Genomic DNA, 12,481 nt, shown 5'->3' on the forward strand with positions numbered 1-12,481 from the left:
TCTTGGGAAGTTGTAGTGTTTAGTGAATTTTCTCAGCCACTGGATTATTGCCTTTTGTCTCAGAGCTCTCTTAGTTCTGCTCTTGTCTTAACCTTCCCAAATTGTAAGTCTTTGAAGCTTTCTGTTTTGGGCTTCTTAGAGTAATTGTTTTAGAAAAAGCAAAAAGGATTAAAAAAAAAGAAAAAAAAAGGGCCCTCCTCAGAGGTCTAATGGGTTATTGAAATGCTAAGAGACAAAGCAATTAGGGCCATTAAGGAAAGGTCCACAGGGCAGAGAGATCAGCTTTTCTTCGGGATTTGCATATGAGCCTCAGGGCCTGAGCTCTGCCCTTCCCCTTTCTATGTTCACCAGAACTCCAAAAATCCTCGCCTTTTATTTTGGAATTTTTCGTGTTATTTTTTTTCTATGCCTGTCTCCTCTCTGCTGGGCTGGCTGCTCTCAGATTCTCTGGTGTCTGGTCTCAGTCTATCTGTGGTTGGAGTTTGGATCAGTAGAATGTGTTTCCGATAAGGGCTGCCACTTCAGTTCTCCCTTCTCCTTCCTGGAGCTGACAGCCCCTCCTCCCACGGGACTGAGCCTGGCAGGGAGGGGTGCGGGTCCCCTGGCCGCAAAAACTTACAGATTTCGCTGATCTCAGCAGTTCGACGTTTTCATGAGTGTTGTATGAAGTATGCCCAGTCAGATTGCTCTGTGGTGTCCAGTCCACGCAGTTCCTGGCTTTCTACCTACTTTCCTGTAGGAGTGACTAAAACATGCAGCTCACCTGTCCGCCATCTTGCCCAGGCTCCCCTGAAGTTTGTTTCTGAATGTAAAAGGCTACTGGATATATTGTAATTAAAGCACACACTTTAGTGGGATCTCATTATGGTATTTTGCCACTTGCTTTTAAAAATCCACTGATAGCTTTTTCTACAGCCCTGTTTTCTACTATCTACTTATTTTTGAAGAAAGTGTCTAATAGCCCCCTATTGATGGAGACTTGGTTGTTTTATTGTTTGTTTGTTGCCATTAGATGCAGTGCTGTGTTGTACATACCTTTGTGCCCTTCTGAAGGTCTAGCTGTGGAAATTCATAGAAGTGGAATGACTGGGTTAAAGGCACATGTGTGGTGAATATTTAAACCCTGACAAAATTTCCCTCTCAGGTGAATGAGAGTGCCTGTTTCCACGCTCCGTTGCCAACATTTGGTATCATCAAAGTTTTAATGTTTGCAGTCTTACAGGGAAAATGTAGTCTCTGCATTGTAATATTAATTTTCATCTATATATGATTTTGCTCATATCCAGTATTTAAAATTTTCTTTCTGTGCACTGTTCTTCTATGTCTTTTTTCATTTTTCTATTTTCCTACTGATTTGCAAGAGCTCTTTGATATTAAGAAAACTTTTTCCTGTGTGGCATTTGTGGGGTTTTTTTATTTTTAATTTTTATTTTGTAATAAATTCAAACTTACAGTAACAGTTGCAAAAATAATACAAATCCATATACAGAACTCCAGCATACCCCAACCCCCCCCCCCTCCGCCGATACCCTGGTCTACCAACTTTAATATTTTGTCACTTTACCATTTCTTTCTTTCCCTATCATCCATCGTTTATTGCTCTGTCTTCTGAACATATGAGAGCAAGTTGCACACATCCTTGAACAAATAATATAATTCACATATACATTTCCTATGAACAAGAATATTCATTTATGTAATCACATTAAGCGTAGTTAAGAAGTTCAAGAAATATAACATTGATATAAAGCTTACATTCTATATTTCATTTTTTTCTTATGTCCCAATAGTATCCTTTTTTTTTTAAATATCTAAACAAGAGTGCTTTATTGATAAAAGTTTAGCTTTAATGGATACAAAACTGCCGTGTAAAATAAGTGTTTTCAAAATACATTTCTATAAGTAGAGATTACCTCTTAGTAAAAGAGCGATTATATATTAGCAAAAGTATACATTTCTATTCAGGCAGCAAAACAGAGAGGGATTTACAAGTGTAACTTGGATCCAGGTAATGACCTTTACCAGGTGGCAGTTTGCCCTCAGCAGTACTTTTATTCAAACACAAACAGGGCTTATAGTTACAACCTGCTTTTTTTCATCGTTAGTTTTCTCAAGCATAGTTAATAAATGCTAAAAGAACCCAAATAATTGACCTTGTATAGTCAGGGAATCCCTTTTCATTGGTAAACATGTTGCCCAAAGCACCTGAACATAGAGCTGATAACCACTCACAATTCAATGGTAAAAGCGCAAAGCTTAAGAGACCAGATGAGTGTGTCAAGTACTGCCCCTTTGTAAGGAGTGTATGACTCATTTTTTGTCTGAGCAAAACAAAACAAAAACAAAGCAACCATCCTCATCCTCAGATTAAACATTTCTCAACCTCAGCCACTGTGGTGAAATGAAATGCGGAACCAGCACCCTGCTCACCTGCCCTGGCATCAGAGAGAAGGCTAAAGAAGCTCCCCCGATAGGTGGAAAGGAAAGGTGAGGCGGACAGGTGAGGGCCTTGGCCTAGGGCTCACAAAGCCCAGCAGCCTGTCCTTAGGACATGAAATGTCTTTCCTTCTTACAGGAGGCATGGAGAAATGTACCTTACACAAAAGGAAGGAGGTGGCAAATAGGTGAGACAGTATGCATGTAAAATTATCACTATTTGCCTCCTTTCAGAAAACCATTCAAAAAGGGACCAGCAGAAGCAAGAAATAGGAACTGGGAAAACCTGGCAGCCTCTGGGCCTCTAGGGGTCCAGGACTCGGAGCAGGACAGAGACACATCTACACAGGCCCGATTCCCAGGGCTGGGGCTGATCTTCCCCAGACACATTTAAACACATTCAAGGACAGTATAAAAACGGTTGGCTTCTGAACAGGCTAATATTCTTCAAAAAGCTATTTTTAAATTGAGTAAAAATATTTTAACTGACTCTCAGTCTTATATAAGAAAGAATCTCAGTTGCAATCTGAAAATCGGAGCCGACAGCTACTTTGATTTTCTCCAGGGCTCAGTACGATCAAGACCAGTGAAGTCCACCACTAAAGTGGCTGGTTCTCTGCAATAGTGGTTTTAAAAATTACGTAGCATCAGAATCATGACACTTCTTAAAAAGTCACCTCTAAAAGCCTGTTCTAAAAAAACCTAAGCATGAACATATATCTCAATGGATACCTGTTCCATTTTACTTGGTAAACAGTGAATGTGCCGATGAATTAATCATGTTGAATTCTAGCAGCAAAACTGGTTTTGGTGTTGTGCCTACCCGAAAGCAAGGAAGTGAGAGTAGTCTCTGCGTGGTGCTACTGCGAAATAATGGTCTTGCCGTAGCTCAGCTCCTCTCTGTGTATCACGGGGTGGGTGTCTCTACCACTCAGGAACATTCTGAGTGAATCTGAATTTGTTTCTAGATACAAATCAAGAGTGCTCATCAATGATGGGTCATTTAGGCCAGCTGAAATGAATAACTCAAAATCAACTGATCCTTGAAACAATTCTAACAGTAGTGGTTAGTTAAGAGAAAGAAAAAGGTGAAAATGGACAGCTCACCTCACAAAATATGAAGTATAACATAGCAATGAAATACAAATGTTAAAAATATTTTATACAAAAAAAACACACCAAAAGTTTTTAAAAATTAAATTCTGAGGCACAGGTACTGTAGAACTTGGGTGGATGACCTTCCAACCATATCATGAAAAACATGCAACTGTATCTCTCCTCTGGAATGTTTTCTTTTTTATCTTGGAAAGTAGTTTCTCACACGTGGGGCCCATGAGTACTGCCATCACCGTCTCCCCCCTGCATCTGCATCTGCATCTGCGCCTGCATTCTTGCAATCATCTCTTGCATGCGACGAAGTTCGGCTTCCTTTTCCAACAAAATCTGGTCTTTGTTCATATCCTCATTCTCCACTTTCCTGCCGCCCCTTTTGAGCCGCTCAGAACGGAAGTTCTTGTAGTGCAGGTCCTGGGTCACCTCCTGCAGGTCCTGCATGTGGGTGATAAGCATTGTCCTCAGCTTCAGGAAGTCGTTGTGCTTGGGGTTCTCTACCTCCACGACGCCCCACGGGTAGAGGCCGCCTCTGACCTTCTTGCCTTTGGCTTCAATCAACTGATTGGAGCCAACCACGGAAAACGGAATGCTCGCCTTGAGAAGTCTCGTCTGCTCTTTAAAATCCTCGTCTTCATCTGATTCTGCATCAGGTAAGTGATAGATTTTGATGCTATGTTCTTCAATTTTATCCAGAATCCTCCTCTTCAGCCGCTCCCGCTCCTTCAGAGTCAGCGTGTCGGCTTTGGCGATGACAGGCACGATGTTGACCTTGTTGTGGATCGCTTTCATGAACGCCACGTCCAAGGGCTTAAGTCCATGTCCAAAAGGTGAAATGAAGTAGAAGCAGCAGTGCACTCGATTGTCTATGATGTGCCGCCGATTCAGCCCACTCTCGTCATGCAGGTAACGTTCAAACTGCTCGTCAATGTAGGAGATGATGGTCTTAAAACAGTCTCTGCAGTTGATGGCATCACCATAGCCGGGCGTGTCCACCACGATCAGGCGCAGCTTGACTCCTCGCTCTTCAATCTCAACCATTGAAGCCTCAATTTGGACAGTTCTTTCAATTTTCTCTGCTGCTCCAGGTATGATTCTTTCTGGGTAGAGATCAGTCAGGAAAAGGCTGTTTATGAGAGTTGATTTTCCTAGACCCGATTCACCGACCACCATTAGTGTGAACTCGAACCCTTTTTTTACAGATTTTCGGTGCACTTGATTGGGAAGATTTGCAAATCCAACATAGCCAGGAGTTTCTGGATTCACAAACTGCACTGGTTGCTGCTAGACATTTTCAGGGAAGTTTTGTCTATTGCGCACCGCCGAAGACCAGGCGCCAACCCCAGTAGTGTCCTTTTGAGCCTTTTCTCCTCTATTCCTAGATCTCATCCAGGATCATCTATGGAATTTAATTGTCATTATCTATTTAGACTGTCTTTTTTTCAATTGTGGAAACATATATGTAGCATAAATCTTCCCATTCCAACCGTTCCCAAGCATTCCATTTAGTGGGATTAATCACATTCACAATGTTGCATTCCTACCATCCATTACTAGAAATTTCACTTCACCCCAAGCAGAAACCCTATACTCATTTCTTATTAACTCCCCATTGCCCTTACCCCTACTTCTTGTAACGCATACTCTGCTTTTCATCTCTATGATCATATTCTCTGATACTTCCTTTGTGTTTACCGTGGGGCTTAAAATTAACATCTTAAGTCTATAACAATCTTGTTTTCTTTGATACCAACTTAACTTCAATAGGACACATAAACTATGTTCCTATACTCCTCCATTCCCCCACCTTTATGTAGTTCTTGTCAAAAATTACATATTTTACATTGAGTCCAAAACCACTGATTTATCATTATACTTTATGTATTTTAGATCCTGTAGGAAGTAAATTGTGGAGTTACAAATCAAAAATACAGTAGTATTGGTATTTATATTTACCATGTGACCTTTATTGGAAATCTTTATTTCTTTATGTGGTTTCAGTCAATTGTTTAGTGTCCATTCTTTTCAGCCTACACAGTTCCCTTTAGAATTTCTTATAGGAGTGACCTACTGGTGATGAAGTCCCTCAGCTTTTGATTATCCGGGAATGTTTTCATCTCCCCCTCATTTTTAACCTCCAGGTATTTGTGAATTTTCTAAGTCTCTGATGATTATTGACTTCTATTTGTATTCATCATTGTGGTAAGAGAATGTGCTTTGAATAATTTCAATTTTTTTAAATTTATTGTGGCTTGTTTTATGTCCCGGCCTGTGTTCTATTCTGGAGAAAGTTCTGTGATCACTAGAGAAGAATGTGTATCCTTGTGATCTGGGATTTACTGTTCTATATATGTCTGTTAAATTTCTCTATATTTCTCTCTCCTTTCTTTGTTTTTCTGTTGGTAGGGCTCCTGTAGTATCTGAAGTAGGGCAGATCTTTTATTAGCAAACTCTCTCAGCATTTGTTTGTCTGTGAAAAATTTAAGCTCTCCCTCAAATTTGAAGGAGAGTTTTGCTGGATAAAGTATTCTTGGTTGGAAATTTTTCTCTCTCAGAATTTTAAATATGTCATGCCACTGCCTTCTCACCTGCATGGTGGCCACTTAGTAGTCACAACTTAGTCTTACGCTGTTTCCTTTGTATGTGGTGAATTGCTTTTCTCTTGCTGCTTTCCAAACTTGCTCCTTCTCTTCAGTATTTGAGAGTCTGATCAGAATATGTCTCAGAGTGGGTTTATTTGGATTTATTCTATTTGGAGTTTGCTGGGTGTTTATGCTTTGTGTATTTGTATTGTGTAGAAGGTTTGGGAAGTTTTCCCCAACAATTTCTTTGAATACTCTTCCTAGATCTTTACCCTTCTCTTCCCCTTCTGGGACACCAATGAGTCTTATATTTGGATGTTTTATTTTATCTATCATATCCCTGAGCTCCATTTCGATTTTTTTTATTTTTTTCCCATTCTTTCTTTTGTCCTTTCAGTTTCTGTTCTGTGGTTCTCAAGGTCACTGAGTTGCTGTTCAGCTTTCTCTAGTCTTGTACTATGAGTATCCAGAATCTTTTAAATTTGGTCAACAGTTTCTTATATTTCCATAAAATTATCTATTTTTTTATTTACTCTTGCAATTTTTTCTTTATGCTCTTCTAGGGTCTTCTTTATGTCCTTTATATCCTGTGCCATGCTCTTCTTCATGTCCTTTATATCCTGTGCCATGCTCTCATTATTTATCTTTAGTTCTTTGATTAATTTCTCCAAGTACTGTGTCTCCTCTAATCTTTTTATTTGGGTGTTTGGGTTTGGGTTATCTATATTGTCTGGTTTTTTCATATGCTTTAAAATTTTCTGTTGTTTTTGGCCTCTTGGCATTTGTTTTACTTGATAGGGTTCTTTTAGGATACGAAAGATTATTCAGACACCAATCTCTAATTAGTGAGATCTATAGCTTGTTGGCGTACACTTTCTCTAACTAACCAGCAGATGGTGTCTGCAAGTCACCTATTCCCCTTGAGTCAGTTCTCCCCAATTTTGTCTTTGTGGTGTGTGGGAGTCTGGTTCTTGTGGGGTCCAATTGGTGCACCAAGTTTGGGTGTGTTTTTGGTGCTGTCCACCCTGAATGTGGGGTGTGTGTCTGAGTAGTTAGGGAGTCAGGGCAGCTTTAATAATCAAACCTCCCAGGTGTTCCCGGAGATATAAGGCTGTTGCAAGAGTCTAAACCTTCATTTCAGTCTCGCCACAGATTGTCTCTGCTGCTAACCCACAAGTCCTTGGTATTGGCATAGGGTCCCTGGGATTTCCAAGTGGGTCCCTCCTCTCAGCCAAGCCCTTCTTAGGGCGTCTGCTGAGGGAAGGCTGTGCTACATCACAAGTGCACGCCGTCCCTCAAGGGAAGCCCTGGGCTGCCAGCTGTGAAGGGGCGTTCCCAGCCTGCTGTAAAAATGGCTGAATGGGGCATGTTAATTTCCCCCTTTTCACACAGCTCCACCTTCCCAGCTCCGGGACAGTTAGCTGTGGGTGCACGAAAGGCTGTTGTCTACGCCTGATATTCTGGCATGTGTGCGGTGTTGCCAGAAACACTTCCCGTCACACTGGGTCCCTTGGCGCAGCTCTGGGCTGTGGCTCCAGAGCCAAGCAGGAGCATTCCCAGCCTGCCAGGAAGATAGCTACAAGGAGTGTATTTTTTTTCCCCTTTTGGCTCTCCTCTCCCCTCCTCACTCTGAGACAACCAGCAGTAGGTGTGCGAAAGGCTGTCTTCCATGCCAGATATTGAGGTTTTTGCACGGCCCTTTTCTGCTGCGCTTCACTGTGTGGTTCTCGCTGCCATACCTGCAGACGCTTTTGGGTTTTTTTAAAAAAGAACTAGTCCACCTCCAAACACCAATCCACGGTTTCCCCACACTGCAGCATGGCTGCTGGACACTCAGCTGACTTACTCATTTCAGAACGCAGACTCCCAGTTTCATGAAGTACTCAGTCCCTGTGGATTTAGCAGACCTTGTCCAGCTGATGCATCACTGGAATTGGTGTTCTAGGTCAGTTTCTGGCCTCTGTCTAGTATTTTCCACGGAGGTGTTTTTTTGCCCTGTCTCTCCTAGCCACCATCTTAGTTTCTCTCATTTGTGTTTTGATTTACATTATTTCATGCTTTATATAAGCTTTTCATTTTTGTGTAGATTGATAAGTAGTTCTCCTTATTGCTTCTAGGTTTCTGTTTCATATTCAGAAAAAGGCCTTGCCTTGGAAATTATTCTTAGAAGAAAAGATACATGATGTAAAAATGGATAATGTTCTAAAACCAAGATTTTATATATGTGTGTGTGTGTGTGTGTGTGTGTGTGTGTATAGCAACTGAATAATGAATGAATGAAAAAAAATCCTGAAATAAAATGATTTCCATTTTGTTTTGTAGGTTTTCTCATTCAGTTTTTAAAAGAGTTGGCAGAATATCATCAGTCTAAACAGCGTTGTGATATGGAAACTCAGACAAGTTTGACATTTCCTAGTGGAGACTCTCTTGGTAATCATAGCTTTCTGTCGTAACATCTGTTGTTCTGTTTTCTTTTTTAATGAAGAAAATTACCCAATTTACCCTTTTTTGTGATTGTTCCTTGAAGTGGAGGGATGCAGCCTGTAGGTTGTAAGGGGAGTCATTGCCTCTAGAATCATATTGCTGGAAGGGACTGGGAAATGCTCTCCAGTGTTGCTTTCTATCCTCATGAATGCTGGGGCTAAATTTTTCAAATCACATATGGATCCAGAACAAACCCAGATGAAATTAATTTTAATAATTTAACCCAGTATATCCAAAACATTATTATTTCAACATGTACTGAATATAGAAAATATTAATTAACTCTTTTGCCTTTATTTTTAATTTTTTGTACCGAGTCTTTGAAATCTAGTGTGTCTTTTACACTTACAGCACATCTCAGTTGAGACTGGCCACATGTCTAGTACTCAGTAGACACATATGCCTACACTCCTGTTTTGCTCAGCATGGTTATGAGAGCATTTGAAAAATACAGGAAAATAGATTTAAAAACACGTCTAAAGTTATGCTAACTGGAAACAAACACTCAATATTTTTAATGTCCTGCTTGCCTTTTTTATTTTTTTCTGTGCATACTTTTTTTTTGGTGGGAGATGGTGTTTTATATGGTTGAGATTGAACTCTAGCTCCAGGTTTGCATTCTGCTACATGGTTAATTCTGATATGCAGTTGGTTTGTGGGCCACTGGCCAAGTGGGAAAAGCGCTGGCATAGAGATGTCAGCAGGTCTGGTTTTCATCCCAGTTTTGCTATCGTATAGTTGCTTAATCCTCTGGAAGTCACTTAAACTACATGAAGGAGTTGAAATAAATGATCTTTGATTCATTTCAAGGTTAGTATTTTGAACATGTAAGTCAACTTTAATAATAAAGTCCAATAAAAGAGCTGTCTGACATGGTACTGAGAGACTGGGAAGAATATTCAATTTTTTTTCTGACAAACCAAATTCTTTGTTTCCCCCCACCCAAAAATTTTATTATGAAAATTTTCAAGCCTGCAGAAATGTTGAAAAAATTTTACAAACAACACCTGTGTGCCCACCACCTAGATTTCATCGTTAAATTTTTATCATACTCTATCACTTAACTGTCCATGCATTAATCCATTTTAATTTTTTGGTACATTTCAAAGTAAAATGCAGACATCCCTACATTTTCCCCCAAGTATACTCTTTGCTTTTTAACAGAGGTCTGACTTCTTGCACATCTGACTATGTTCAAATGTCCTAATTTGCTGTGTTGTTTCTTATAGCTGAGAAGCTTCAGCTTATTGATGATCAGTTTGCAGATGCTCGTCAGCATGCTAAGTTAGAATCTTTAGAAGGAAAGTTAAGTGAATATGAGAGAGAAATAGAACAGCAGCTTCAGTCAGAAATGGCTCAAAAGGTAAGCTCTTATCTTGTTACTTTTTAAACAAGAGAGATGATTTTACTTGTCTCTTAATTTCTTAATCTTAAGGACATGGGGAAGTATCTAGAACCTTTGTTAATGATTAGGCCACCACACTGTTGTGCATATTTTTATTTCCAATCATTGTCATTTTTTTCTTGCCTTTGAATGAATTGGTGAATGAGATCAAAATCAAGATGAATTCAACTAATGTAATATGCTTGGCCAAAGCTTTACTATTAAACCCAACCATGGAGAGAGAATTTGTTACTTTTTCTTTAGTATAGAAATTGGTATTTACAATTTTCTTTTTATCATTTGGCAGTTGAAGTATTTTAAAGATATTGAAATAGAAAAAATTAGAATGGAAGACAAAAGAGAGTCTGAGAATCAATTAGCTGATTTCCGGAATGAATTTGAGAGAGCTTGCCAAGCAAAATTGGAAGCCCTTATTTATCAGGAAAAGAAAAGCCTTGAGAGTCTTCAAAAACACAAGGGGGTAATATTCTAAGATGATCTAATGGGTGTGCATTTCCTGCAGCTGTTAGTACCCTGGCTCGGGGCCCAGGTGAGAGATGGGGTAACTGATAGAGCAAGGCCATAGGGGAGCAGTAGGGACTGGGATCAAGACCGCAAGTGGAAGGATCAGCCTTTGGAAAGGATATATAGACCTCCTTCCTCTGAGACTGGTGGAAAGGAAGAACTATGGACATGAATGTCAGTGCCGCAAGTACGAGAGGTTCACCCCATAAGCTCCATCCTCTCAGGTGGATTTCAGGGTTAGGTAGAGGGTATGAGGAGAGGGGTACGGAGGCATAGAGTACCTGCTGCGGGTGAGGGAAGAGCCCCTCTCAGGCACAGAGGACTCATCCAGCTGCGTTGAAGCCCCAGCTGGAATGGGAATAGATCAAACTAAGTGCTTTGGGGAGACTTTTCTGTTACAGCTCTTGGGAGCCACTTGGCAGGTTTGTGAGTAGGGTAGAGAGAGAGAGGTGCTTGGGGAGTGGAACTTTATTCAACTTAGTTCATTTTAATTGAAAAAAAAAAAAAAAAAAAACCACCAGCCTATTTAATTGAGGACACAGCGGTTCAGCTGGGTGGGGAAGGGAGCCAAAGCAGAGGTGAGTGGCTAATAGATTCGAAGAAAAGGGACTGGTACATAGCAGTCCCAAAGATATCAAAGAATAGTCTGGACAGACTGACAGGTGGAAGTATAAGGACCAACTAAGAGAACAGAGCGGCAGACTGAGGGTTCCGGTGGAGACAGAAAACTGAGTGCAGTGTGCTGCCATCAGAGGAAGCCACAGAAGTGGAGCAAAGGTGAAGGTCCCTGAAGGAGCAGAGTCCAGGGCTGTGAGGGTCATCTTGTCACCTGGGAAAGTGATTGGAGAGAAGGTGGAGTGGTGGAGAACTGGCAGGGTGGGGGTGGGGGGTGTCAGTGGGAGGGAGTGCCTTTGCTCCTTTAGGAAAATCCTGTTCCTTTCCTGAGGGCCGTGTCTTGGACCAGGCTAGAGTTTGGGCACTGTGTCCAGCATACAACCAAAATGCCTCACATCAGGAAATGTTGACAGTTGACAGTTGGAGGTCTTTCCCTGAGTGTCTATCCTTGCTTAGGTCTCCTCGATAAGACTTTTTATTTAATGACAATTGTTCTCCCTCTGCAGTGTTCTTTGGTCTTTTTGACATTTGGGCTCATTTCAGCTATAAAAATAAATGTTTGAAGCACAGGGCTCTGAGAGGATGGGTTTTTGTTTGGAGTAACAGGTTCATCTTCAAGATGAGATGGACTCTAGGTCAGAGCTACCAGTTAACAGACCAGAATCCCCATATAGTGAAGTGATTATCTGAAGGGTTTGAAGAAGAACCCCTGAGATATTGTCATCACCCTTAAAAACATCAGGCCTTGATTTCTGCTCATGAACATCCCCCCTTCTCTCCTTGATACAACTGTCTTCTCCTTCAAGCCCCAGCTCAAATGTGACCTCTTCAGAGATGCCTTCTCTGACTCTCACTGACTGGTGCGTTCAGGCCTCGCTTCTGCTGCGTGGTCTTTATGTATTTGTTACTAAGTTATCACATCATAGTATAGTTGTTTCTCCCCCGCCCCCGAATAAATAATGAGATCTTCAAAGATGGGGACTACATCTGTCCACGTTTGCTGATCCAGCTCCCAGGATGCTGCTCACCCTATGATAAGGATTCAATAAATCCTAGCTCAGTGAAGACACATAAATGGAAGTATGGCACATTCATTCAGGGGTTCATATGTGCTTGCTGACCCGAATCAGAATGACCTAGGAATGGAAACATTCAAACAACAACAGAACCATGGGGATGCTATCCTTCTGGAGTTTGATTGCTAAATGCATGTTTTGTGTAATTTGTTCTTGCTGAAGAACTTATTAAGAATGTGTCTGAGACATGTTAGTAACAAAATTAAATACTTATACAAGGGATGTTAGGAATCAAGGGTGATGTGGGGTAAGAGTCATTGGGGGCAGGG

General features: G+C 40.9%; 2 protein-coding genes across 2 annotated transcripts in view; one reads left to right on the forward strand and one right to left on the reverse strand.

Annotated features, from left to right (window-relative positions):
- OFD1 (OFD1 centriole and centriolar satellite protein) overlaps nt 1-12,481 on the forward strand; it is an 83,594-nt gene that overhangs the window by 31,790 nt on the left and 39,323 nt on the right. The window contains 3 exon segments of the mRNA XM_037822705.1: nt 8,451-8,558; nt 9,842-9,975; nt 10,304-10,477. Of these exon segments, the coding sequence (XP_037678633.1) occupies nt 8,451-8,558; nt 9,842-9,975; nt 10,304-10,477 (416 nt within the window).
- LOC119524188 (septin-2-like) lies at nt 1,813-4,866 on the reverse strand. Its single transcript, XM_037822830.1, has one exon. The coding sequence runs from the start codon at nt 4,717-4,719 to the stop codon at nt 3,754-3,756; it is 966 nt and encodes a 321-aa protein (XP_037678758.1). The 5' UTR covers nt 4,720-4,866; the 3' UTR covers nt 1,813-3,753.

Source organism: Choloepus didactylus, chromosome Y (assembly GCF_015220235.1).
Source record: "Choloepus didactylus isolate mChoDid1 chromosome Y, mChoDid1.pri, whole genome shotgun sequence".
NCBI classification, from domain to species: Eukaryota; Metazoa; Chordata; class Mammalia; order Pilosa; family Megalonychidae; genus Choloepus; species Choloepus didactylus.

What these genes read in the sequence shown, in the direction of transcription:
- LOC119524188 (XM_037822830.1), bottom strand. Translation starts at nt 4,719, where the DNA reads ATGGTGGTCGGTGAATCGGGTCTAGGAAAATCAACTCTCATAAACAGC.